This window comes from Oncorhynchus keta, chromosome 7, assembly GCF_023373465.1.
Source record: "Oncorhynchus keta strain PuntledgeMale-10-30-2019 chromosome 7, Oket_V2, whole genome shotgun sequence".
NCBI lineage: Eukaryota > Metazoa > Chordata > Actinopteri > Salmoniformes > Salmonidae > Oncorhynchus > Oncorhynchus keta.
This window is the reverse complement of record NC_068427.1, coordinates 53,375,920-53,400,499: the sequence shown is the minus strand read 5'-3', so window position 1 is coordinate 53,400,499 and position 24,580 is coordinate 53,375,920. Positions and strand designations below refer to the sequence as shown.

The 24,580-nt window shown below is 49.3% G+C and overlaps 1 protein-coding gene and 1 long non-coding RNA gene across 6 annotated transcripts in view; both read left to right on the top strand.

The window, feature by feature from the left end:
* The first annotated feature begins 1,335 nt into the window (after positions 1-1,335).
* prkag3b (protein kinase, AMP-activated, gamma 3b non-catalytic subunit) overlaps positions 1,336-24,580 on the top strand; it is a 32,483-nt gene continuing 9,238 nt past the window's right edge. Inside the window, exons 1-12 of one of the 4 annotated variants that reach the window (XM_052523159.1) lie at positions 1,339-1,535; positions 2,951-2,987; positions 5,673-5,785; positions 6,062-6,143; positions 7,336-7,394; positions 8,635-8,680; positions 8,966-9,020; positions 9,884-10,010; positions 10,219-10,384; positions 11,523-11,560; positions 11,681-11,827; positions 14,918-15,011. In XM_052523159.1, the coding sequence (XP_052379119.1) occupies positions 1,518-1,535; positions 2,951-2,987; positions 5,673-5,785; positions 6,062-6,143; positions 7,336-7,394; positions 8,635-8,680; positions 8,966-9,020; positions 9,884-10,010; positions 10,219-10,384; positions 11,523-11,560; positions 11,681-11,827; positions 14,918-15,011 (982 nt within the window). In that variant the 5' untranslated portion in view covers positions 1,339-1,517. Of the gene's footprint in view, positions 1,536-2,950; positions 2,988-5,644; positions 5,786-6,061; positions 6,144-7,335; positions 7,395-8,634; positions 8,681-8,965; positions 9,021-9,883; positions 10,011-10,218; positions 10,385-11,522; positions 11,561-11,680; positions 11,828-14,917; positions 15,109-24,580 lie in introns of all 4 variants that reach the window. The other 3 variants (XM_052523160.1, XR_008140398.1, XM_052523161.1) reach the window with 3 other exon arrangements.
* On the top strand, positions 7,538-8,590 carry LOC127931217 (uncharacterized). 2 transcript variants are annotated; one of them, XR_008140400.1, is made up of 5 exons: positions 7,538-7,874; positions 7,918-8,003; positions 8,272-8,314; positions 8,401-8,486; positions 8,530-8,570. It is a non-coding gene; the product is annotated as an uncharacterized LOC127931217 (long non-coding RNA). The 2 variants fall into 2 exon arrangements; XR_008140399.1 differs by lacking the exon at positions 8,272-8,314 and having other exon boundaries at positions 7,543-7,874; positions 8,401-8,590.

The following is a 24,580-nucleotide window of genomic DNA, read 5'->3' as shown; positions in this document are numbered from 1 at the left end:
GGACACCAGTTGTTGAAGAGGACACCGGTTGTTGAAGAGGACACCAGTTGTTGCAGAGGACACCAGTTGTTGAAGAGGACACCAGTTGTTGCAGAGGACACCAGTTGTTGAAGAGGACACCAGTTGTTGCAGTCATCGCTTTTTTTTTCATTTTAGTTGTCAGCTTTCAGTTTCATTTTACTGAGCGTTATTTTGTCTGTAGTGTTGAACTTCACATGTTTAGTTTTCCAGGTTCTATTGTTTGATTGATCTACTCATTTCTAAATGGCTTGATCAGATATTAGTTATGCCCTTTAACATTTAGTTTAAGCAGCTTCAATCGGCTTTTAGCAAACGTAATGATGCCAAAACACTTGCTTTTTAAAACTGATAGTGAATGTAATCGCTAAGTTGTTTATTCCAATACACTTTTAAGAAATGCAGGTAGACAAAACGAACACCAATACCATCTGGATCAATGCCTGTCTCTGCTTGTCTCTGCCTGTCTCTGCCTGTCTCTGCCTGTCTCTGCCTGTCTCTGCAGCACCTATCTAAAGCTGAGTCACTGCTGCTTCTTGCCTGTCTCTGTCTGTCTCTGTCTGTCTCTGTCTGTCTCTGCTTGTCTCTGCCTGTCTCTGCCTGTCTCTGCCTGTCTCTGCCTGTCTCTGCCTGTCTCTGCCTGTCTCTGCCTGTCTCTGCCTGTCTCTGTCTGTCTCTGCTTGTCTCTGCCTGTCTCTGCCTGTCTCTGCCTGTCTCTGCCTGTCTCTGCCTGTCTCTGCCTGTCTCTGCCTGTCTCTGCCTGTCTCTGCCTGTCTCTGCCTGTCTCTGCCTGTCTCTGCCTGTCTCTGCCTGTCTCTGCCTGTCTCTGTCTGTCTCTGCCTGTCTCTGCCTGTCTCTGTCTGTCTCTGCCTGTCTCCGCAGCACCTATCTAAAGCTGAGTCACTGCTGCTTCTTGCCTGTCTCTGCCTGTCTCTGCCATTCTCTGCCTGTCTCTGCTTGTCTCCACCTGTCTCTGCAGCACCTGTCTAAAGCTGAGTCACTGCTGCCTTTTGCCTGTCTCAGCAGCACTGATCTCCTTGCCTGTCTCTGCAGCACCTGTCTAAAGCTGAGTCACTGCTGCCTTTTGCCTGTCTCAGCAGCACTGATCTCCTTGCCTGTCTCTGTCTGTCTCAGCAGAACTGATCTCCTTGCCTGCTGCTAACCCTGTAGCCTTTCTTGCCCTTTTTATTGCAGGGCTGGTCTACGGACTTGTACACACACACACACACACACACACACACACACACACACACACACACACACACACACACACACACATCTGTTATCCCCCCTTCCCTCTGACAGTCCCCCTCATGCAACAGTCCGCTCCCTCGCTCCCAATTTAGTCCCCGTCGCTCCCAGGGACTGGAGCACAGTTGGATCATGCTCAGGAGGTGACACGAGCAGCTCCAGTAAAAAAAACGTCTCTCTCTCAGCCTGCTCCGTCCACTCCTCTCCCTCTATCCAGCCCAGCCTCTCCTCTCTTCAGCCTCAGAGCCATGGAGTCTTCCCATGAGGTAAGGAAGCAGAGCATTCTCACCTGTCCTCCTGAAGCATGCTGTTGTGTGAGTGTGTTAAACAGGTTTTACGACAGCTGCACGCCTACACAGATGGTTAGGAACTGAAGACTGCTTCACTGTGAGAATCTGGGTCCGCTACAGTTGTAGACGACACCAGTACAGTAGACTGTTGTAAATAGATATACTTGTTGTTGTTGTTGTTGTTGTTGTTGTTGTCGTTGTTGTCGTTGACATGTTAGCACGTTGTGAAATCTTATCAAAGTTGATACCGTAGCCTACATCTTCTAACCTCAAGTGTAGAAGTGCCAAGCGTCACAATCCCGGTCTCCAGAGAATTGCAAGCTGCGAAGCCAAATACTTCACTCATTTCTCTCTCACCCTTTTCATGGAGACATTGGCTTGCATCAGAGCAGAAGAAGCCAAGGTTTATATGAAACATCTAGTTCGATGAGTTTGAAACTAGAACAACATTCATTTTTTTTGGGGGGGGGGGGGGCATAGTTCAGAGAACTGGAACGGGCTCTAAATGTCTTAGCTGTTAGCTAACAGTTAGCTGTTGCTAAGACACTGTGTCGTTCTACCCCCCGATACATTCCTTTTGTTTGCGGCTCTCAGTCCCTGCTGGATAAGTGTCAAGGCATTCTGTTGACAGTGTTGACAAGCTCTTGTTTTGTATTTAGCTTCCTGGCCCTGTGTGGCAAACCCTCACACCTGACTGCTTTACGGTTAAACTAAGCACAATGTATGTCCTTACAACACACTATATGAGTTGGCATACAGTACATACAGTACATACCATGCCAAGTATTGCACATCTATAGAAATAAGTCACTGTTATGTTGCTTCTTACTTAAAACCACTTGTATCTATGTTTTTAATGACTGGGTAATGTCTGTGAGATCTACTCTGTGAGTTCTACTCTGTGAGTTCTACTCTGTGAGTTCTACTTTGTGAGATATTATGTGAGCTCTACTGTGGGATATTCTGTGAGCTCTACTGTGAGATATTCTGTGAGCTCTACTGTGAGATATTCTGTGAGCTCTACTTTGAGATATTCTGTGAGCTCTGCTGTGAGATATTCTGTGAGCTCTACTGTGAGCTCTGCTGTGAGATATTCTGTGAGCTCTACTGTGAGCTCTGCTGTGAGATATTCTGTGAGCTCTACTGTGAGATATTCTGTGAGCTCTACTGTGAGATATTCTGTGAGCTCTACTGTGAGATATTCTGTGAGCTCAACTGTGAGATATTCTGTGAGCTCTACTGTGAGCTCTGCTGTGAGATATTCTGTGCCCATCAGATATGCAGATATGCATATTCAACCCAGAAATGTAACTCAAATGACATGAAATTCACACAGACACGCATAGGGAGTTGAAGAACAAGTAATTATAGAATCTTCTGTCTTTGTGCAGGTCCCCTTCATGGATGGTCTCACTATGAAGGAGATAGGTAACTCTCATGTGTTTAGTGTGTGTGTGTGTGTTGTTGTTGTATCGATACTGTTGTATTGCTGCTATACCAGACAGACCTTTTCACACTATACCGTGCTGACAGAACCAACCTGTCCTGGTTCTCCCGTACTGAAACAAACCAACCTGTCCTGGTTATCTCGTACTGAAACAAACCAACCTGTCCTGGTTCTACCGTGCCGAAACAAACCAACCTGTCCTGGTTCTACCGTGCTGACAGAACCAACCTGTCCTGGTTCTACCGTACTGAAACAAACCCACCTGTCCTGGTTCTACCATGCCCGAAACAAACCAACCTGTCCTGGTTCTACCGTGCCGAAACAAACCAACCTGTCCTGGTTCTACCGTGCTGACAGAACCAACCTGTCCTGGTTCTACCGTGCCGAAACAAACCAACCTGTCCTGGTTCTACCGTGCCGACACAAACCAACCTGTCCTGGTTCTACCATGCCGAAACAAACCAACCTGTCCTGGTTCTACCGTGCCGAAACAAACCAACCTGTCCTGGTTCTACCGTGCCGACAGAACCAACCTGTCCTGGTTATACCGTGCCGACAGAACCAACCTGTCCTGGTTCTACCGTGCCGACAGAACCAACCTGTCCTGGTTCTACCGTGCCAGAAACAAACTAACCTGTCCTGGTTCTACCGTACTGAAACAAACCAACCTGTCCTGGTTCTACCGTGCTGACACAAACCGACCTGTCCTGGTTCTACCGTGCCGACAGAACCAACCTGTCCTGGTTCTACCGTGCCAGAAACAAACTAACCTGTCCTGGTTCTACCATACTGAAACAAACCAACCTGTCCTGGTTCTACCGTGCTGACACAAACCGACCTGTCCTGGTTCTACCGTGCCGACAGAACCAACCTGTCCTGGTTCTACCGTGCCGACAGAACCAACCTGTCCTGGTTCTACCGTGTCCGAAACAAATCAACCTGTCCCGGTTCTACCGTGCCGACAGAACCAACCTGTCCTGGTTCTACCGTGCCGACAGAACCGACCTGTCCTGGTTCTACCGTGCCGACAGAACCGACCTGTCCTGGTTCTACCGTGCCGACAGAAACAACCTGTCCTGGCTCTACCGTGCCGACAGAACCGACCTGTCCTGGCTCTACTGTGCCGACAGAACCGACCTGTCCTGGTTCTACCGTGCTGACAGAACCGACTTGTCCTGGTTCTACCGTGCCGACAGAAACAACCTGTCCTGGCTCTACCGTGCCGACAGAACCGACCTGTCCTGGCTCTACTGTGCCGACAGAACCGACCTGTCCTGGTTCTGCCGTGCTGACAGAACCGACTTGTCCTGGCTCTACCGTGCCGACAGAGCCGACCTGTCCTGGTTCTACCGTGCCGACAGAACCGACCTGTCCTGGTTCTACCGTGCTGACAGAACCGACTTGTCCTGGCTCTACCGTGCCGACAGAGCCGACCTGTCCTGGTTCTACCGTGCCGACAGAACCGACCTGTCCTGGTTCTACCGTGCCGACAGAAACAACCTGTCCTGGCTCTACCGTGCCGACAGAACCGACCTGTCCTGGCTCTACTGTGCCGACAGAACCGACCTGTCCTGGTTCTACCGTGCTGACAGAACCGACTTGTCCTGGCTCTACCGTGCCGACAGAGCCGACCTGTCCTGGTTCTACCGTGCCGACAGAACCGACCTGTCCCGGCTCTACCGTGCCGACAGAACCGACCTGTCCTGGTTCTACCGTGCCGACAGAACCGACCTGTCCCGGTTCTACCGTGCCGACAGAACCGACCTGTCCTGGCTCTACCGTGCCGACAGAACCGACCTGTCCTGGTTCTACCGTGCCGACAGAACCGACCTGTCCTGGTTCTACCGTGCTGACAGAACCGACTTGTCCTGGCTCTACCGTGCCGACAGAGCCGACCTGTCCTGGTTCTACCGTGCCGACAGAACCGACCTGTCCTGGTTCTACCGTGCCGACAGAAACAACCTGTCCTGGCTCTACCGTGCCGACAGAACCGACCTGTCCTGGCTCTACTGTGCCGACAGAACCGACCTGTCCTGGTTCTACCGTGCTGACAGAACCGACTTGTCCTGGCTCTACCGTGCCGACAGAGCCGACCTGTCCTGGTTCTACCGTGCCGACAGAACCGACCTGTCCCGGCTCTACCGTGCCGACAGAACCGACCTGTCCTGGTTCTACCGTGCCGACAGAACCGACCTGTCCTGGTCCTACCGTGCTGACAGAACCGACCTGTCCCGGCTCTACCGTGCCGACAGAACCGACCTGTCCTGGCTCCACTCATATTTCACATTGTCCTTCTTCAGCACGGTCCCAGCTGCTACGGTGGATGTGTAACCAAGCAGGCCAGTTCAGTACACCTTGGTTTGGCCTGGCCTGGTTCGGTTTGGCTCGGTAGTGTGAAAAAGCCTCTCTGAGAGTGTGTTAGGACAGTGGATCTGAACCCTCTTCTCTGGGACCCACCAAGGTTGCACAGTTTCTTGTTCTAACCCTGAACTACCTGATTAACATAAGCTAGGGCTTGACGATTTGGTGACATACTGGCTCTGGAATGGATCAAATCCATGGTTGGGGGTGTTAAAGTTTTTTTTTCGGGGTGAGGTTAGAGAAGCCCTGTGTCAGGACACTGATGGACCTGTGGCAGGGTGCTCCACCCCTGTTCCTCCCTGCAGCCCCAGCCTCGGCCCCGGATGCCAACGTCTACACCAAGTTCATGAGGAACCACTGCTGCTACGACGCCATTCCAACCAGCTCCAAACTGGTCATCTTCGACACCACCTTGCAGGTACATTATTCAAGCTCACCTTTTAACACTGCAATGTTTTTTTGTGGGTTTTTAATTCCCAGAGGCACCGCCCGTACGTCTGTGAGTTACATTGGATAGAATCGTCTGCTAAATAGCAGATATTTTTTCATAAATTGTTTATTTAATGGGTCATAAAACCGTTTTTTTTTTTTGTCTTAAATTGGAATCGCTGAAATGTCTATGCAACAAGCGAACCAGACACCCAACACGACCAGCGTATCAGAGTTTCTGTGTTTTTTTTTTGTTGTGTTTCAGGTAAAAAAAGCTTTCTTTGCTCTGGTGGCGAACGGTGTTCGGGCGGCGCCGCTGTGGGATAACAAGCTGCAGTGTTTTGTAGGTAAGGTCACCTGGAACCCGAGCATTTCCCAATCTGGCATCTAACCTTTAAAGTCCAATGGGTCAGCTATGAGTTTAGACTCAGATTACAGACAGACACCCCCGTAATATCAATGCAGCATTCCTCTCAAACCCCAACAACCCAACTCCGCTTCCCCTGCTTGGGGATCAGCTAGGCTACTGTCTGGGTTCAGAGGTTAGGGTCCCTGAAATTAGACCGTAGTTGAACCTTAAAGTAAATGCCGGATGGTTTGAAAAGGTGTAAGTTACTGCTGTGTATGTGTGCGGCGTATTCTGCGGTTTTGGTCACACGTCTCTCTGTATTTCCTGTGAATATAAGTATTTTATAAATATATAAATCCCTTGTGAGGCTACTAAACATCCCTCCTTGTCTCTGGGAGGGTTATAAACAGGGGTGTTGATATGATTAAATGCAGATCATCAATTAGCTAGACCAATGCTGGCTCCATGCTGGGTCGCTGCTGGGTGGCCTTTCAAGAAACCTTTGAAAGGCAAGTGGGCCGGGTCCGTTCCACCCTTCCCACCCGGCTGGTCTGGTTTCTGGATTAGGCTGCGTCCCAAAAGGACACCGTATTCCCTACGTTAGTGCACTACTTTTGACCAGGGGCCCTGCACACTATATAGGGAATGGGATTCCATTTGGACCTTAGCCCTGGGCTGTTTTCTGGGTTAGAGCCAGATCCATCCCCTCTGCAGAATTTGGTGCCAGAGATCTAACTATAGTACAGCACCTGAGCTCCAGTGTCTAGTGGCACTTGTCCTCTATTCTGCATCCCAAACGGCACCCTGTTCCCTCGTCAAATAAGTGTACTATATAGGGAATAGGGTGTCGTCTGGGACAGAATCCTATAATCCCCTGCACCCTTTCTGTGGTTATTTATACACAGTTGAGAATGTCAACGGGCCCTCATCAGAACCTGTCTGTCTGTCTGTCTGTCTGTCTGTCTGTCTGTCTGTCTGTTTCTCTGTCTGTCTGTCTGTCTGTCTGTCTGTCTGTCTGTCTGTCTGTCTGTCTGCCTGCCTGCCTGCCTGCCTGCCTGCCTGCCTGCCTGCCTGCCTGCCTGCCTGCCTGCCTGCCTGCCTGTCTGTCTGTCTGTCTGTCTGTCTGTCTGTCTGTCTGCAACATAGTTTAGTCCCATTTAAAGCTTCGTTCTTTCCCTGTATCCTTCCAGGTATGCTGACCATCACAGACTTTATCAACATTCTCCACCGGTATTGGCAGTCTCCTCTGGTGAGTGATCTATTATTATTATTATTATTATATTATATATATTATATTATTATTATTATTATTATTATTATTATATTATTGATCTGTTGTTGTTGGACCTGGCATCCAGATTACTGGAGCTGGAGTACAAAGCAGGAAGCTCATCGTAATGCAGGACCACAGAAGTAGAAGTTATATAGGACCCTGCTAATGTCTCACTAGACACTAGTCTCACAGAGTATACCGCTGTGTTGTATGGTATATATGTGTGTCTCAAACGATATACCAGGGCTCTCTAACCCTGTTCCTGGAGACATACTCTCCTGTAGGTTTAAACTCCAACCCTGTCCCTGGAGACATACCCTCCTGTAGGTTTTAACTCCAACCCTGTTCCTGGAGAGAGACCCTCCTGGAGATTTTAACTCCAACCCTGTCCCTGGAGAGAGACCCTCCTGTAGGTTTAAACTCCAACCCTGTTCCTGGAGAGAGACCCTCCTGTAGGTTTAAACTCCAACCCTGTCCCTGGAGACATACCCTCCTGTAGGTTTAAACTCCAACCCTGTTCCTGGAGAGAGACCCTCCTGTAGGTTTAAACTCCAACCCTGTTCCTGGAGAGAGATCCTCCTGTAGGTTTTAACTCCAACCCTGTTCCTGGAAAGAGACCCTCCTGTAGGTTTTAACTCCAACCCTGTTCCTGGAGAGAGACCCTCCTGTAGGTTTAAACTCCAACCCTGTTCCTGGAGAGAGACCTGGAGAGAGACCCTCCTGTAGGTTTAAACTCCAACCCTGTCCCTGGAGACATACCCTCCTGTAGGTTTTAACTCCAACCCTGTTCCTGGAGAGACCCTCCTGGAGATTTTAACTCCAACCCTGTCCCTGGAGAGAGACCCTCCTGTAGGTTTAAACTCCAACCCTGTTCCTGGAGAGAGACCCTCCTGTAGGTTTTAACTCCAACCCTGTTCCTGGAGAGAGATCCTCCTGTAGGTTTTAACTCCAACCCTGTTCCCGGAGAGAGACCCTCCTGTAGGTTTAAACTCCAACCCTGTTCCTGGAGAGAGACCCTCCTGTAGGTTTAAACTCCAACCCTGTTCCTGGAGAGAGATCCTCCTGTAGGTTTTAACTCCAACCCTGTTCCTGGAGAGAGACCCTCCTGTAGGTTTAAACTCCAACCCTGTTCCTGGAGAGAGATCCTCCTGTAGGTTTAAACTCCAACCTTGTTCCTGGAGAGATAAACCTCCTGCTGTATACTTGTGTCTTCCAGGTAGAGATCTACGAACTGGAGGAGCACAAGATAGAAGACTGTAGAGGTGACTATAATCCTGTAGAGGTGACTATAAACCTGTAGAGGTGACTGTAGAGGTGACTATAAACCTGTAGAGATGACTGTAGACCTGTAGAGGTGACTGTTAACCTGTAGCTACATAGAAATAGATGGCACAATGGAATCCCCTTGGGGCTTTGGTCTAGGTATCCATAAAACCACTTTGAAACAATTGATGTATTATAAAGAAGGCTTTATGAAATACATTTGATTGATTCAAAGTCTTGTTTACATTCTCTCTCTGTGTGTTTCCTCCTGCTCCATGATCCAGAGGAATTGCTGAAGTACTCCAACCATACTCTGATCAGTATCACACCTGACTCCAGGTAACTAGCAGTGCCTTACCTTCTCTAGCCCCTAGTCCAACCATACTCTGATCAGTATCACACCTGACTCCAGGTAACTAGCAGTGCCTTACCTTCTCAAGCCCCTAGTCCAACCATACTCTGATCAGTATCACACCTGACTCCAGGTAACTAGCAGTGCCTTACCTTCTCAAGCCCCTAGTCCAACCATACTCTGATCAGTATCACACCTGACTCCAGGTAACTAGCAGTGCCTTACCTTCTCTAGCCCCTAGTCCAACCATACTCTGATCAGTATCACACCTGACTCCAGGTAACTAGCAGTGCCTTACCTTCTCAAGCCCCTAGTCCAACCATACTCTGATCAGTATCACACCTGACTCCAGGTAACTTACGGTGCCTTACCTTCTCTAGCCCCTAGTCCAACCATACTCTGATCAGTATCACACCTGACTCCAGGTAACTAGCGGTGCCTTACCTTCTCTAGCCCCTAGTCCAACCATACTCTGATCAGTATCACACCTGACTCCAGGTAACTAGCGGTGCCTTACCTTCTCTAGCCCCTAGTCCAACCATACTCTGATCAGTATCACACCTGACTCCAGGTAACTAGCAGTGCCTTACCTTCTCTAGCCCCTAGTCCAACCATACTCTGATCAGTATCACACCTGACTCCAGGTAACTAGCGGTGCCTTACCTTCTCTAGCTCCTAGTCCCCACATTTCTTTGTGCCGTCTCGCCAACTCCGAAGCCGTTGTCTAGACCAACTCCGAAGCCGTTGTCTCGACCAACTCCGAAGCCGTTGTCTCGGCCAACTCCGAAGCCGTTGTCTCGGCCAACTCCGAAGCCGTTGTCTCGACCAACCCGTCTCTTGTTCTCTACAGCCTTTTTGATGCCATCTATTCTCTGCTGAAGTATAAGATCCATCGGCTGCCTGTGATCGACCCAGAGTCTGGCAACGTCCTGCACATCCTCACCCACAAACGCATCCTCAAGTTCCTGCATATCTTTGTGAGAACCTCTTTCACATTAGCCTATCTGATAAACAACATGTAATGATTCTGGGCACTTGATAGCCTGGTCCCAGATTTGTTTTTTGACACATCTTTCCAATTTCTATGGCCATTGTGACAAGGACCATATAGGAGTTGACAAGACATCTCAAACTGATCTGGGACCAGGCTAGAAACCTTTTTCTGACGCCATTCTTTCCTCCCAGGGCACCATGATCCCAAAGCCTCGGTACCTCCAGAAGAGAATTGAGGAGGTGGACATCGGAACATTTAAACAGATCGCTACTGTCCGGGAGACAGACACGGTGTACGACGCCCTGGCCATCTTCGTACAGCGGAGGGTTTCCGCTCTGCCAGTGGTCAATGAGGAGGGTATGTGTCTGGTTTCACCTCAGTGATGAAAACACCTTTAACATTTATTTACACTAACATTTAGGAAAATTAGAGCTATTTTGTTTTACGATGCCAAATGCTAGGGTTAGCTCTTTAGCTTTAGTTTGAATGCCAAATGCTAGGGTTAGCCCTTTAGCTTTAGTTTGAATGCCAAATGCTAGGGTTAGCTCTTTAGCTTTAGTTTGAATGCCAAATGCTAGGGTTAGCCCTTTAGCTTTAGTTTGAACACTTAATGCTAGGTTTAGCCCTTTAGCCCTAGTTCAAATGCCTAATGCTAGGGTTAGCCATTTAGCCCTTGTTTAAATGCCTAATACTAGAGTTAGCCCTTTAGCCCTAGTTCAAATGCCTAATGCTAGGGTTAGCCATTTAGCCCTCGTTTAAATGCCTAATACTAGCATTAGCCCTTTAGCCCTAGTTTAAATGCCTAATGCTAGCGTTAGCCCTTTAGCCCTAGTTTAAATGCCTAATGCTAGCGTTAGCCCTTTAGCCCTAGTTTAAATGCCTAATGCTAGCGTTAGCCCTTTAGCCCTAGTTTAAATGCCTAATGCTAGCGTTAGCCCTTTAGCCCTAGTTTAAATGCCTAATGCTAGCGTTAGCCCTTTAGCCCTAGTTTAAATGCCTAATGCTAGCGTTAGCCCTTTAGCCCTAGTTTAAATGCCTAATGCTAGCGTTAGCCCTTTAGCCCTAGTTTAAATGCCTAATGCTAGCGTTAGCCCTTTAGCCCTAGTTTAAATGCCTAATACTAGCGTCAGCCCTTTAGCCCGAGTTTAAATGCCTAATGCTAGCGTTAGCCCTTTAGCCCTAGTTTAAATGCCTAATGCTAGCATTAGCCCTTTAGCCCTAGTTTAAATGCCTAATGCTAGCGTTAGCCCTTTAGCCCTAGTTTAAATGCCTAATGCTAGCGTTAGCCCTTTAGCCCTAGTTTAAATGCCTAATGCTAGAGTTAGCCCTTTAGCCCTAGTTTAAATGCCTATTGCTAGCGTTAGCCCTTTAGCCCTAGTTTAAATGCCTAATGCTAGCGTTAGCCCTTTAGCCCTAGTTTAAATGCCTAATGCTAGCATTAGCCCTTTAGCGCTAGTTTGAACGCCAGCCTTATCTGTATGTCTTCTGTTTTCAGGGAAAATCAAGGCCCTGTACTCCAGGTTTGATGTGATTGTAAGTGGCACCATGTCAATAACTCTGCATTGAGAAGGAAAACAGCATGCAAATAATTCACATGGGAAATGTTCCTTGGATTTCCTTGCCCCCTCCCCCTCCCTCCCTGTGTTGCTGTAGAATCTGGCCGCTCAGAAGAACTACAATAACCTGAACATGACCATGCAGGAAGCGATCAGTAGCAGGGCCTGCTGTGTGGACGGGGTGCTGAAGTGTTACCCTCACGAGACTCTGGAGACTATCATCGATCGTATTGCTAAGGCAGAGGTAAAGATTACTTCTTATATTTAGTGTGGTATCATCGATCGTATTGCTAAGGCAGAGGTAGAGACTACTTCTTATATTTAGTGTGGTATCATCGATCGTATTGCTACTTCTTATATTTAGTGTGGTATCATCGATCGTATTGCTAAGGCAGAGGTAGAGACTACTTCTTATATTTAGTGTGGTATCATCGATCGTATTGCTAAGGCAGAGGTAGAGACTACTTCTTATATTTAGTGTGGTATCATCAATCGTATTGCTATAGTATTGTAGTACAGTATAGTACAGTAGTATAGTATAGTATAGTAGTACAGTATAGTACAGTAGTATAGTATAGTGTAGTAGTATAGCATAGTACAGTAGTATAGCATAGTATAGTAGTACAGTATAGTACAGTAGTATAGCATAGTACAGTTTTATAGTAGTACAGTATAGTACAGTAGTATAGCATAGTAGAGTACAGTAGTAGAGTATAGTAGTACAGTATAGTACAGTAGTATAGCATAGTAGAGTACAGTAGTATAGTATAGTATAGTATAGTAGTACAGTATAGTACAGTAGTAGAGCATAGTAGAGTACAGTAGTAGAGCATAGTAGAGTACAGTAGTAGAGTAGAGTTTAGTAGTACAGTATAGTACAGTAGTATAGCATAGTAGAGTACATTAGTAGAGCATAGTAGAGTACAGTAGTAGAGTATAGTAGTACAGTATAGTACAGTAGTATAGCATAGTAGAGTACAGTAGTAGAGTATAGTATAGTAGTACAGTAGAGTACAGTAGTATAGTATAGTAGTACAGTATAGTACAGTAGTAGAGCATAGTAGAGTACAGTAGTAGAGTAGAGTATATTAGTACAGTATAGTACAGTAGTATAGCATAGTAGAGTACAGTAGTAGAGCATAGTAGAGTACAGTAGTATAGTATAGTAGTACAGTATAGTACAGTAGTAGAGCATAGTATAGTACAGTAGTATAGTAGTACAGTATAGTACAGTAGTATAGCATAGTAGAGTACAGTAGTAGAGCATAGTAGAGTACAGTAGTAGAGTCGAGTATAGTAGTACAGTATAGTACAGTAGTATAGCATAGTAGAGTACAGTAGTAGAGTATAGTATAGTATAGTATAGTATAGTATAGTACAGTAGTACAGTATAGTACAGTAGTATAGCATAGTACAGTAGTATAGCATAGTACAGTAGTATAGTATAGTAGTATAGTACAGTAGTATAGCATAGTACAGTAGTATAGTCTAGTACAGTAGTATATTATAGTACAGTAGTATAGCATAGTAGAGTACAGTAGTATAGTATAGTATAGTATAGTATAGTACAGTAGTACAGTATAGTACAGTAGTATAGCATAGTACAGTAGTATAGCATAGTACAGTAGTATAGTATAGTAGTATAGTACAGTAGTATAGCATAGTATAGTACAGCAGTATAATATAGGACAGTAGAATAGTACAGTAGTATATTATAGTACAGTAGTATAGTATAGTACAGTAGTATAGTATAGTACCGTAGTATAGTATGGTCCTTCTGTAGCACAGTTGGTAGAGCATGGCGCTTGTAACGCCAGGGTAGTGGGTTCGATTCCCGGGACCACCCATACGTAGAATGTATGCACACATGACTGTAAGTCGCTTTGGATAAAAGCGTCTGCTAAATGGCATATATATAGTACAGTAGTATAGCATAGTACAGTAGTATAGTCTAGTACAGTAGTATAGTATAGTACAGTAGTATAATATAGTACAGTAGTATAATATAGTACAGTAGTATATTATAGCACAGTAGTATAGTCTAGTACAGTAGTAGAGTACAGTACGGTAGTATATTATAGTACAGTAGTATAGTATAGTTCTGTAGTATAGCATACTACAGTAGTCTAGTATAGTAAAGTAGTATATTATAGTACAGTAGTATAGTCTAGTACAGTAGTATAATATATAGTACAGTAGTATATTATAGTACAGTAGTATAGTCTAGTACAGTAGTATAATATAGTACAGTAGTATATCTATTGACTAAGGTAATAAACTACATAGGGTGCAATTTGCCGTGTCTCTTCCCTTCCTCCTCTTCTTCCACCCTCGCTCCTCTTCTTCCACCCTCTCTCCTCTTCTTCCACACGCTCTCCTCTTCATCCACCCTCTCGCCTCTTCCTCCAGGTTCACCCTCTCTCCTCTTCCTCCAGATTCACCCTCTCTTCTCTTCCTCCCAGGTTCACCCTCTCTCCTCTTCCTCCCAGGTTCACCCTCGCTCCTCTTCCTCCAGGTTTACCCTCTCTCCTCTTCCTCCAGGTTCACCCTCGCTCCTCTTCCTCCCAGGTTCACCCTCTCTCCTCTTCCTCTACCCTCTCTTCTCGTCCTCCCAGGTTCACCTTCTCTCCTCTTCCTCCAGGTTCACCTTCTCTCCTCTTCCTACAGGTTCACCCTCTCTCCTCTTCCTACAGGTTCACCCTCGCTCCTCTTCCTCCCAGGTTCACCTTCTCTCCTCTTCCTCCCAGGTTCACCTTCTCTCCTCTTCCTCCCAGGTTCACCTTCTCTCCTCTTCCTCCCAGGTTCACCCTCTCTCCTCTTCCTACAGGTTCACCCTCTCTCCTCTTCCTCCAGGTTCACCCTCGCTCCTCTTCCTACAGGTTCACCCTCTCTCCTCTTCCTCCCAGGTTCACCCTCTCTCCTCTTCCTCCCAGGTTCACCCTCTCTCCTCTTCCTCTACCCTCTCTCCTCTTCCTCCAGGTTCACCCTCTCTCCTCTTCCTCTACCCTCTCTTCTCTTCCTCCCAGGTTCACCTTCTCTCCTCTTCCTACAGGTTCACCCTCTCTCCTCTTCCTACAGGTTCACCCTCTCTCCTCTTCCTCTACCCTCTCTTCTCTTCCTCCCAGGTTCACCCTCTCTCCTCTTCCTCCCAGGTTCATCCTCTCTCCTCTTCCTCCCAGGTTCACCCTCTCTCCTCTTCCTCCCAGGTTCACCCTCTCTCCTCTTCCTCCCAGGTTCACCCTCTCTCCTCTTCCTCTACCCTCGCTCCTCTTCCTCCCAGGTTCACCCTCTCTCCTCTTCCTCCCAGGTTCACCCTCTCTCCTCTTCCTCCCAGGTCCACCGTCTCGTGCTGGTGGATAAAGATGACGTGGTGGGGGGGATTGTCTCGCTCTCTGACCTCCTCCAGGCCCTGGTCTTGACCCCGGCAGGTATTGATGCCCTTTTCTCTTAGCACCTGACTGTGGGTTGGGGGGTCCATCTATCACTACCCACCACCTCCCAGCCCCTCCCCAGCCCCAACCCCAGGTAAGCCCACTGGCTGTCGGTCGCCCTCTAGTCCTGTCCTGCCTTGCTAGTCCTGCCCTGTCCTGTCCTGCCTTGCCCTGTCTTGTCTCGCTTCCCCCTCTCCTCTACTCTCCCCTCGCTTCCCCCTCTCCTCTACTCTCCCCTCCTTTCCCCTCTCCCCTCCCCTCCTTTCCCCTTTCCCCGCCCCACCTTTCCCCTTTCCCCTTTCCCCTCCCCTCCTTTCCCCTCTCCCCTCCCCTCCTTTCCCCTTTCCCCTCCCCTCCTTTCCCCACCTCCCCTTTCCTCTAGCATCCCCCTCGCTTCCTCCACTCCTTTCCTTCCCCCTCGCTTCCTCCCCTCCTTTCCTTCCCCCTCGCTTCCTCCCCTCCTTTTCCTCCCCCCCCTCGCTTCCTCCCCTCCTCCTCTCTACACTCCCCTCTTCACCCCTCCCCACAGCCTCTTCCCCCCTCTTCCTCTTCCCCTCCCCCTTCCTTCCTATCCCCTTTCCCTTCTCCTCTCTCCCCTTCTCCTCTCTCCCCTTCTCCCCTCTCCCCTTCTCCCCTCTCCCTCCTCTCCCCTCCCTCCTTTCCCCTTCTCCCCACTCCCTCCTCTCCCCTCCATCCTGTCCCCTTCTCCCCTCTCCCTCCTCTCCCCTCCATCCTTTCCCCTTCTCCCCTCTCCCTCCTCTCCCCTCCATCCTTTCCCCTTCTCCCCTCTCCCTTCTCTCCCCTCCATCCTTTCCCCTTCTCCCCTCTCCCTTCTCTCCCCTCCATCCTTTCCCCTTCTCCCTTCTCTCCCTTCTCTCCTCTCCATCCTTTCCCCTTCTCCCCTCTCCCTCCTCTCCCTTCCATCCTTTCCCCTTCTCCCCTCTCCCTCCTTTCCCCTTCTCCCCCCTCCATCCTTTCCCCTTCTCCCTTCTCTCCCTTCTCTCCTCTCCATCCTTTCCCCTTCTCCCCTCTCCCTCCTCTCCCTTCCATCCTTTCCCCTTCTCCCCTCTCCCTCCTCTCCCCTCCATCCTTTCCCCTTCTCCCCTCTCCCTCCTCTCCCTTCCATCCTTTCCCCTTCTCCCCTCTCCCTCCTCTCCCTCCATCCTTTCCCCTTCTCCCCTCTCCCTCCTCTCCCCTCCATCCTTTCCCCTTCTCCCCTCTCCCTCCTCTCCTCTCCATCCTTTCCCCTTCTCCCCTCTCCCTCCTCTCCCCTCCATCCTTTCCCCTTCTCCCACTCCCTCCTCTCCCCTCCCTCCTTTCCCCTTCTCCCCTCTCCCTCCTCTCCCCTCCCTCCTTTCCCCTTCTCCCCTCTCCTCTTCCCTCTCCACTCCCCTCTCGCCTCCTCCCCTCCTCTCCTCTCTTCTTCTCTTGCCCTCTCCTTACCTCCCTCCTCCCCTCTCCCCCACTCTCCCCAACTCTCCTCTTCCCTTCCCTCCTCCCTGCCATCTCTTCTCTTCTCCTCCCCTCCTCTCCCCTCCTTTCCACTCCCCTCTTCCCTCCTTTTCCCTTCTCCTCTCACCTCATCCCCTCTTCTCCCCTCCTCTCCTCCATACCACCTCCTCTCATCTCCCCTCCTTTCCACTCTCCCCCTCCCTTCTTTCTTCCCTGCTTGCCTGCTTGGCTTGTGGTCCTGTTGTCCGCCTGCTGTCCTGTTGGCCTGTGGGACAATTCTTTCAAACCCAAGAATCTACAGAACTTGATGATTCTTGGTCAATAATTTTTCCAGCATCTGTCATCGACTCGCTCTGCCTTGGCTCATCATGCTCCTCACTGTGGCCTGACCAGAGTAGAGTAGGGACAGTGGTCTCTGACCAGAGTAGAGTAGTGGCAGTGGTCTCTGACCAGAGTAGAGTAGTGGCAGTGGTCTCTGACCAGAGTAGAGTAGGGGCAGTGGTCTCTAACCAGAGTAGAGTAGTGGCAGTGGTCTCTGACCAGAGTAGAGTAGTGGCAGTGGTCTCTAACCAGAGTAGAGTAGTGGCAGTGGTCTCTAATCAGAGTAGAGTAGTGGCAGTGGTCTCTAAGTGGTCTCTAACCAGAGTAGAGTAGTGGCAGTGGTCTCTGACCAGAGTAGAGTAGTGGCAGTGGTCTCTAATCAGAGTAGAGTAGTGGCAGTGGTCTCTGACCAGAGTAGAGTAGTGGTAGTGGTCTCTAACCAGAGTAGAGTAGGGACAGTGGTCTCTGACCAGAGTAGAGTAGTGGCAGTGGTCTCTGACCAGAGTAGAGTAGTGGCAGTGGTCTCTAACCAGAGTAGAGTAGTGGCAGTGGTCTCTAACCAGAGTAGAGTAGTGGCAGTGGTCTCTAATCAGAGTAGAGTAGTGGCAGTGGTCTCTAACCAGAGTAGAGTAGTGGCAGTGGTCTCTGACCAGAGTAGAGTAGTGGCAGTGGTCTCTAACCAGAGTAGAGTAGTGGCAGTGGTCTCTGACCAGAGTAGAGTAGTGGCAGTGGTCTCTAATCAGAGTAGAGTAGTGGCAGTGGTCTCTGACCAGAGTAGAGTAGTGGTAGTGGTCTCTAACCAGAGTAGAGTAGGGACAGTGGTCTCTGACCAGAGTAGAGTAGTGGCAGTGGTCTCTGACCAGAGTAGAGTAGTGGCAGTAGTCTCTGACCAGAGTAGAGTAGTGGCAGTGGTCTCTGACCAGAGTAGAGTAGTGGCAGTGGTCTCTAACCAGAGTAGAGTAGTGGCAGTGGTCTCTAACCAGAGTCGAGTAGTGGCAGTGGTCTCTAACCAGAGTCGAGTAGTGGCAGTGGTCTCTAATCAGAGTAGAGTAGTGGCAGTGGTCTCTAATCAGAGTAGAGTAGTGGCAGTGGTCTCTAATCAGAGTAGAGTAGTGGCAGTGGTCTCTAATCAGAGTAGAGTAGTGGCAGTGGTCTCTGACCAGAGTAGAGTAGTGGCAGTGGTCTCTGACCAGAGTAGAGTAGTGGCAGTGGACTCTAACCAGAGTAGAGTAGTGGCAGTGGTCTCTAACCAGAGTAGAGTAGTGGCAGTGGTCTCTAACCAGAGTAGAGTAGTGGCAGTGGTCTCTAACCAGAGTAGAGTAGTGGCAGTGGTCTCTAACCAGAGTAGAGTAGTGGCAGTGGTCTCTAACCAGAGTAGAGTAGTGGCAGTGGTCTCTAACCAGAGTAGAGTAGTGGCAGTGGTCTCTAACCAGAGTAGAGTAGTGGCAGTGGTCTCTAACCAGAGTAGAGTAGTGGCAGTGGTCTCTAACCAGAGTAGAGTAGTGGCAGTGGTCTCTAACCAGAGTAGAGTAGTGGCAGTGGTCTCTAACCAGAGTAGAGTAGTGGCAGTGGTCTCTAACCAGAGTAGAGTAGTGGCAGTGGTCTCTAATCAGAGTAGAGTAGTGGCAGTGGTCTCTAAGTGGTCTCTAACCAGAGTAGAGTAGTGGCAGTGGTCTCTGACCAGAGTAGAGTAGTGGCAGTGGTCTCTGACCAGAGTAGAGTAGTGGTAGTGGTCTCTAACCAGAGTAGAGTAGGGACAGTGGTCTCTGACCAGAGTAGAGTAGTGGCAGTGGTCTCTGACCAGAGTAGAGTAGTGGCAGTGGTCTCTAACCAGAGTAGAGTAGTGGCAGTGGTCTCTAATCAGAGTAGAGTAGTGGCAGTGGTCTCTAAGTGGTCTCTAACCAGAGTAGAGTAGTGGCAGTGGTCTCTGACCAGAGTAGAGTAGTGGCAGTGGTCTCTAATCAGAGTAGAGTAGTGGCAGTGGTCTCTGACCAGAGTAGAGTAGTGGTAGTGGTCTCTAACCAGAGTAGAGTAGGGACAGTGGTCTCTGACCAGAGTAGAGTAGTGGCAGTGGTCTCTGACCAGAGTAGAGTAGTGGCAGTAGTCTCTGACCAGAGTAGAGTAGTGGCAGTGGTCTCTGACCAGAGTAGAGTAGTGGCAGTTGTCTCTAACCAGAGTAGAGTAGTGGCAGTGGTCTCTAACCAGAGTAGAGTAGTGGCAGTGGTCTCTAACCAGAGTCGAGTAGTGGCAGTGGTCTCTAATCAGAGTAGAGTAGTGGCAGTGGTCTCTAATCAGAGTAGAGTTGTGGCAGTAGTCTCTAATCAGAGTAGAGTAGTGGCAGTGGTCTCTGACCAGAGTAGAGTAGTGGCAGTGGTCTCTGACCAGAGTAGAGTAGTGGCAGTGGTCTCTGACCAGAGTAGAGTAGTGGCAGTGGACTCTGACCAGAGTAGAGTAGTGGCAGTGGTCTCTAACCAGAGTAGAGTAGTGGCAGTGGTCTCTAACCAGAGTAGAGTAGTGGCAGTGGTCTCTAACCAGAGTAGAGTAGTGGCAGTGGTCTCTAACCAGAGTAGAGTAGTGGCAGTGGTCTCTAACCAGAGTAGAGTAGTGGCAGTGGTCTCTAATCAGAGTAGAGTAGTGGCAGTGGTCTCTAACCAGAGTAGAGTAGTGGCAGTGGTCTCTAACCAGAGTAGAGTAGTGGCAGTGGTCTCTAACCAGAGTAGAGTAGTGGCAGTGGTCTCTAACCAGAGTAGAGTAGTGGCAGTGGTCTCTAACCAGAGTAGAGTAGTGGCAGTGGTCTCTAACCAGAGTAGAGTAGTGGCAGTGGTCCCTAACCAGAGTAGAGTAGTGGCAGTGGTCTCTAACCAGAGTAGAGTAGTGGCAGTGGTCTCTAACCAGAGTAGAGTACTGGCAGTGGTCTCTGACCAGGGTAGTAGAGTAGTGGCAGTGGTCTCTAACCAGAGTAGAGTAGTGGCAGTGGTCTCTAACCAGAGTAGAGTAGTGGCAGTGGTCTCTCACCAGAGTAGAGTAGTGGCAGTGGTCTCTGACCAGAGTAGAGTAGTGGCAGTGGTCTCTGACCAGAGTAGAGTAGTGGCAGTGGTCTCTAAACAGAGTAGAGTAGTGGCAGTGGTCTCTAACCAGAGTAGAGTAGTGGCAGTGGTCTCTAACCAGAGTAGAGTAGTGGCAGTGGTCTCTAACCAGAGTAGAGTAGTGGCAGTGGTCTCTAACCAGAGTAGAGTAGTGGCAGTGGTCTCTCACCAGAGTAGAGTAGTGGCAGTGGTCTCTAACCAGAGTAGAGTAGTGGTAGTGGTCTCTAAACAGAGTAGAGTAGTGGCAGTGGTCTCTCACCAGAGTAGAGTAGTGGCAGTGGTCTCTGACCAGAGTAGAGTAGTGGCAGTGGTCTCTAACCAGAGTAGAGTAGTGGCAGTGGTCTCTAACCAGAGTAGAGTAGTGGCAGTGGTCTCTAACCAGAGTAGAGTAGTGGCAGTGGTCTCTAACCAGAGTAGAGTAGTGGCAGTGGTCTCTAACCAGAGTAGAGTAGTGGCAGTGGTCTCTAACCAGAGTAGAGTAGTGGCAGTGGTCTCTAACCAGAGTAGAGTAGTGGCAGTGGTCTCTAACCAGAGTAGAGTAGTGGCAGTGGTCTCTAACCAGAGTAGAGTAGTGGCAGTGGTCTCTAACCAGAGTAGAGTAGTGGCAGTGGTCTCTAACCAGAGTAGAGTAGTGGCAGTGGTCTCTAACCAGAGTAGAGTAGTGGGCAGTGGTCTCTAACCAGAGTAGAGTAGTGGCAGTGGTCTCTAATCAGAGTAGAGTAGTGGCAGTGGTCTCTAACCAGAGTAGAGTAGTGGCAGTGGTCTCTAACCAGAGTAGAGTAGTGGCAGTGGTCTCTAACCAGAGTAGAGTAGTGGCAGTGGTCTCTAACCAGAGTAGAGTAGTGGCAGTGGTCTCTAACCAGAGTAGAGTAGTGGCAGTGGTCTCTAACCAGAGGAGTCAGTGGTCTCTAACCAGAGTAGAGTAGTGGCAGTGGTCTCTGACCAGAGTAGAGTAGTGGCAGTGGTCTCTAACCAGTAGGGCAGTCTCTAACCAGAGTAGAGTAGTGGCAGTGGTCTCTCACCAGAGTAGAGTAGTGGCAGTGGTCTCTGACCAGAGTAGAGTAGTGGCAGTGGTCTCTGACCAGAGTAGAGTAGTGGCAGTGGTCTCTAACCAGAGTAGAGTAGTGGCAGTGGTCTCTAACCAGAGTAGAGTAGTGGCAGTGGTCTCTAACCAGAGTAGAGTAGTGGCAGTGGTCTCTAAACAGAGTAGAGTAGTGGCAGTGGTCTCTAACCAGAGTAGAGTAGTGGCAGTGGTCTCTAACCAGAGTAGAGTAGTGGCAGTGGTCTCTAACCAGAGTAGAGTAGTGGCAGTGGTCTCTAACCAGAGTAGAGTAGTGGCAGTGGTCTCTAACCAGAGTAGAGTAGTGGCAGTGGTCTCTAACCAGAGTAGAGTAGTGGCAGTGGTCTCTAACCAGAGTAGAGTAGTGGCAGTGGTCTCTAACCAGAGTAGAGTAGTGGCAGTGGTCTCTAATCAGAGTAGAGTAGTGGCAGTGGTCTCTAACCAGAGTAGAGTAGTGGCAGTGGTCTCTAACCAGAGTAGAGTAGTGGCAGTGGTCTCTAACCAGAGTAGAGTAGTGGCAGTGGTCTCTAACCAGAGTAGAGTAGTGGCAGTGGTCTCTAACCAGAGTAGAGTAGTGGCAGTGGTCTCTAACCAGAGTAGAGTAGTGGCAGTGGTCTCTAACCAGAGTAGAGTAGTGGCAGTGGTCTCTAACCAGAGTAGAGTAGTGGCAGTGGTCTCTAACCAGAGTAGAGTAGTGGCAGTGGTCTCTGACCAGGGTAGAGTAGTGGCAGTGGTCTCTAACCAGAGTAGAGTAGTGGCAGTGGTCTCTAACCAGAGTAGAGTAGTGGCAGTGGTCTCTCACCAGAGTAGAGTAGTGGCAGTGGTCTCTGACCAGAGTAGAGTAGTGGCAGTGGTCTCTGACCAGAGTAGAGTAGTGGCAGTGGTCTCTAACCAGAGTAGAGTAGTGGCAGTGGTCTCTAACCAGAGTAGAGTAGTGGCAGTGGTCTCTAACCAGAGTAGAGTAGTGGCAGTGGTCTCTAACCAGAGTAGAGTAGTGGCAGTGGTCTCTAACCAGAGTAGAGTAGTGGCAGTGGTCTCTCACCAGAGTAGAGTAGTGGCAGTGGTCTCTAACCAGAGTAGAGTAGTGGCAGTGGTCTCTAAACAGAGTAGAGTAGTGGCAGTGGTCTCTCACCAGAGTAGAGTAGTGGCAGTGGTCTCTGACCAGAGTAGAGTAGTGGCAGTGGACTCTAACCAGAGTAGAGTAGTGGCAGTGGTCTCTAACCAGAGTAGAGTAGTGGCAGTGGTCTCTAACCAGAGTAGAGTAGTGGCAGTGGTCTCTAACCAGAGTAGAGTAGTGGCAGTGGTCTCTAACCAGAGTAGAGTAGTGGCAGTGGTCTCTAACCAGAGTAGAGTAGTGGCAGTGGTCTCTAACCAGAGTAGAGTAGTGGCAGTGGTCTCTAACCAGAGTAGAGTAGTGGCAGTGGTCTCTAACCAGAGTAGAGTAGTGGCAGTGGTCTCTAACCAGAGTAGAGTAGTGGCAGTGGTCTCTAACCAGAGTAGAGTAGTGGCAGTGGTCTCTAACCAGAGTAGAGTAGTGGCAGTGGTCTCTAATCAGAGTAGAGTAGTGGCAGTGGTCTCTAACCAGAGTAGAGTAGTGGCAGTGGTCTCTAACCAGAGTAGAGTAGTGGCAGTGGTCTCTAACCAGAGTAGAGTAGTGGCAGTGGTCTCTAACCAGAGTAGAGTAGTGGCAGTGGTCCCTAACCAGAGTAGAGTAGTGGCAGTGGTCTCTAACCAGAGTAGAGTAGTGGCAGTGGTCTCTAACCAGAGTAGAGTACTGGCAGTGGTCTCTGACCAGAGTAGAGTAGTGGCAGTGGTCTCTAACCAGAGTAGAGTAGTGGCAGTGGTCTCTAACCAGAGTAGAGTAGTGGCAGTGGTCTCTCACCAGAGTAGAGTAGTGGCAGTGGTCTCTGACCAGAGTAGAGTAGTGGCAGTGGTCTCTGACCAGAGTAGAGTAGTGGCAGTGGTCTCTAAACAGAGTAGAGTAGTGGCAGTGGTCTCTAACCAGAGTAGAGTAGTGGCAGTGGTCTCTAACCAGAGTAGAGTAGTGGCAGTGGTCTCTAACCAGAGTAGAGTAGTGGCAGTGGTCTCTCACCAGAGTAGAGTAGTGGCAGTGGTCTCTAACCAGAGTAGAGTAGTGGCAGTGGTCTCTAACCAGAGTAGAGTAGTGGCAGTGGTCTCTAAACAGAGTAGAGTAGTGGCAGTGGTCTCTCACCAGAGTAGAGTAGTGGCAGTGGTCTCTAACCAGAGTAGAGTAGTGGCAGTGGTCTCTGACCAGAGTAGAGTAGTGGCAGTGGTCTCTAAACAGAGTAGAGTAGTGGCAGTGGTCTCTAACCAGAGTAGAGTAGTGGCAGTGGTCTCTAACCAGAGTAGAGTAGTGGCAGTGGTCTCTAACCAGAGTAGAGTAGGGGCAGTGGTCTCTGACCAGAGTAGAGTAGGGGCAGTGGTCTCTGACCAGGGTAGAGTAGGGGCAGTGGTCTCTGACCAGAGTAGAGTAGTGGCAGTGGTCTCTAACCAGAGTAGAGTAGTGGCAGTGGTCTCTAACCAGAGTAGAGTAGTGGCAGTGGTCTCTAACCAGAGTAGAGTAGTGGCAGTGGTCTCTAACCAGAGTAGAGTAGTGGCAGTGGTCTCTAACCAGAGTAGAGTAGTGGCAGTGGTCTCTGACCAGAGTAGAGTAGGGGCAGTGGTCTCTGACCAGAGTAGAGTAGGGGCAGTGGTCTCTGACCAGAGTAGAGTAGGGGCAGTGTTCTCTGACCAGAGTAGAGTAGTGGCAGTGGTCTCTAACCAGAGTAGAGTAGTGGCAGTGGTCTCTAACCAGAGTAGAGTAGTGGCAGTGGTCTCTAACCAGAGTAGAGTAGTGGCAGTGGTCTCTAACCAGAGTAGAGTAGTGGCAGTGGTCTCTAACCAGAGTAGAGTAGTGGCAGTGGTCTCTAACCAGAGTAGAGTAGTGGCAGTGGTCTCTAACCAGAGTAGAGTAGTGGCAGTGGTCTCTGACCAGAGTAGAGTAGTGGCAGTGGTCTCTAAACAGAGTAGAGTAGTGGCAGTGGTCTCTAAACAGAGTAGAGTAGTGGCAGTGGTCTCTCACCAGAGTAGAGTAGTGGCAGTGGTCTCTAACCAGAGTAGAGTAGTGGCAGTGGTCTCTGACCAGAGTAGAGTAGTGGCAGTGGTCTCTAAACAGAGTAGAGTAGTGGCAGTGGTCTCTAACCAGAGTAGAGTAGTGGCAGTGGTCTCTAACCAGAGTAGAGTAGTGGCAGTGGTCTCTAACCAGAGTAGAGTAGGGGCAGTGGTCTCTGACCAGAGTAGAGTAGGGGCAGTGGTCTCTGACCAGAGTAGAGTAGGGGCAGTGTTCTCTGACCAGAGTAGAGTAGGGGCAGTGTTCTCTGACCAGAGTAGAGTAGGGGCAGTGGTCTCTAACCAGAGTAGAGTAGTGGCAGTGGTCTCTAACCAGAGTAGAGTAGTGGCAGTGGTCTCTAACCAGAGTAGAGTAGTGGCAGTGGTCTCTAACCAGAGTAGAGTAGTGGCAGTGGTCTCTAACCAGAGTAGAGTAGTGGCAGTGGTCTCTAACCAGAGTAGAGTAGTGGCAGTGGTCTCTAACCAGAGTAGAGTAGTGGCAGTGGTCTCTGACCAGAGTAGAGTAGGGGCAGTGGTCT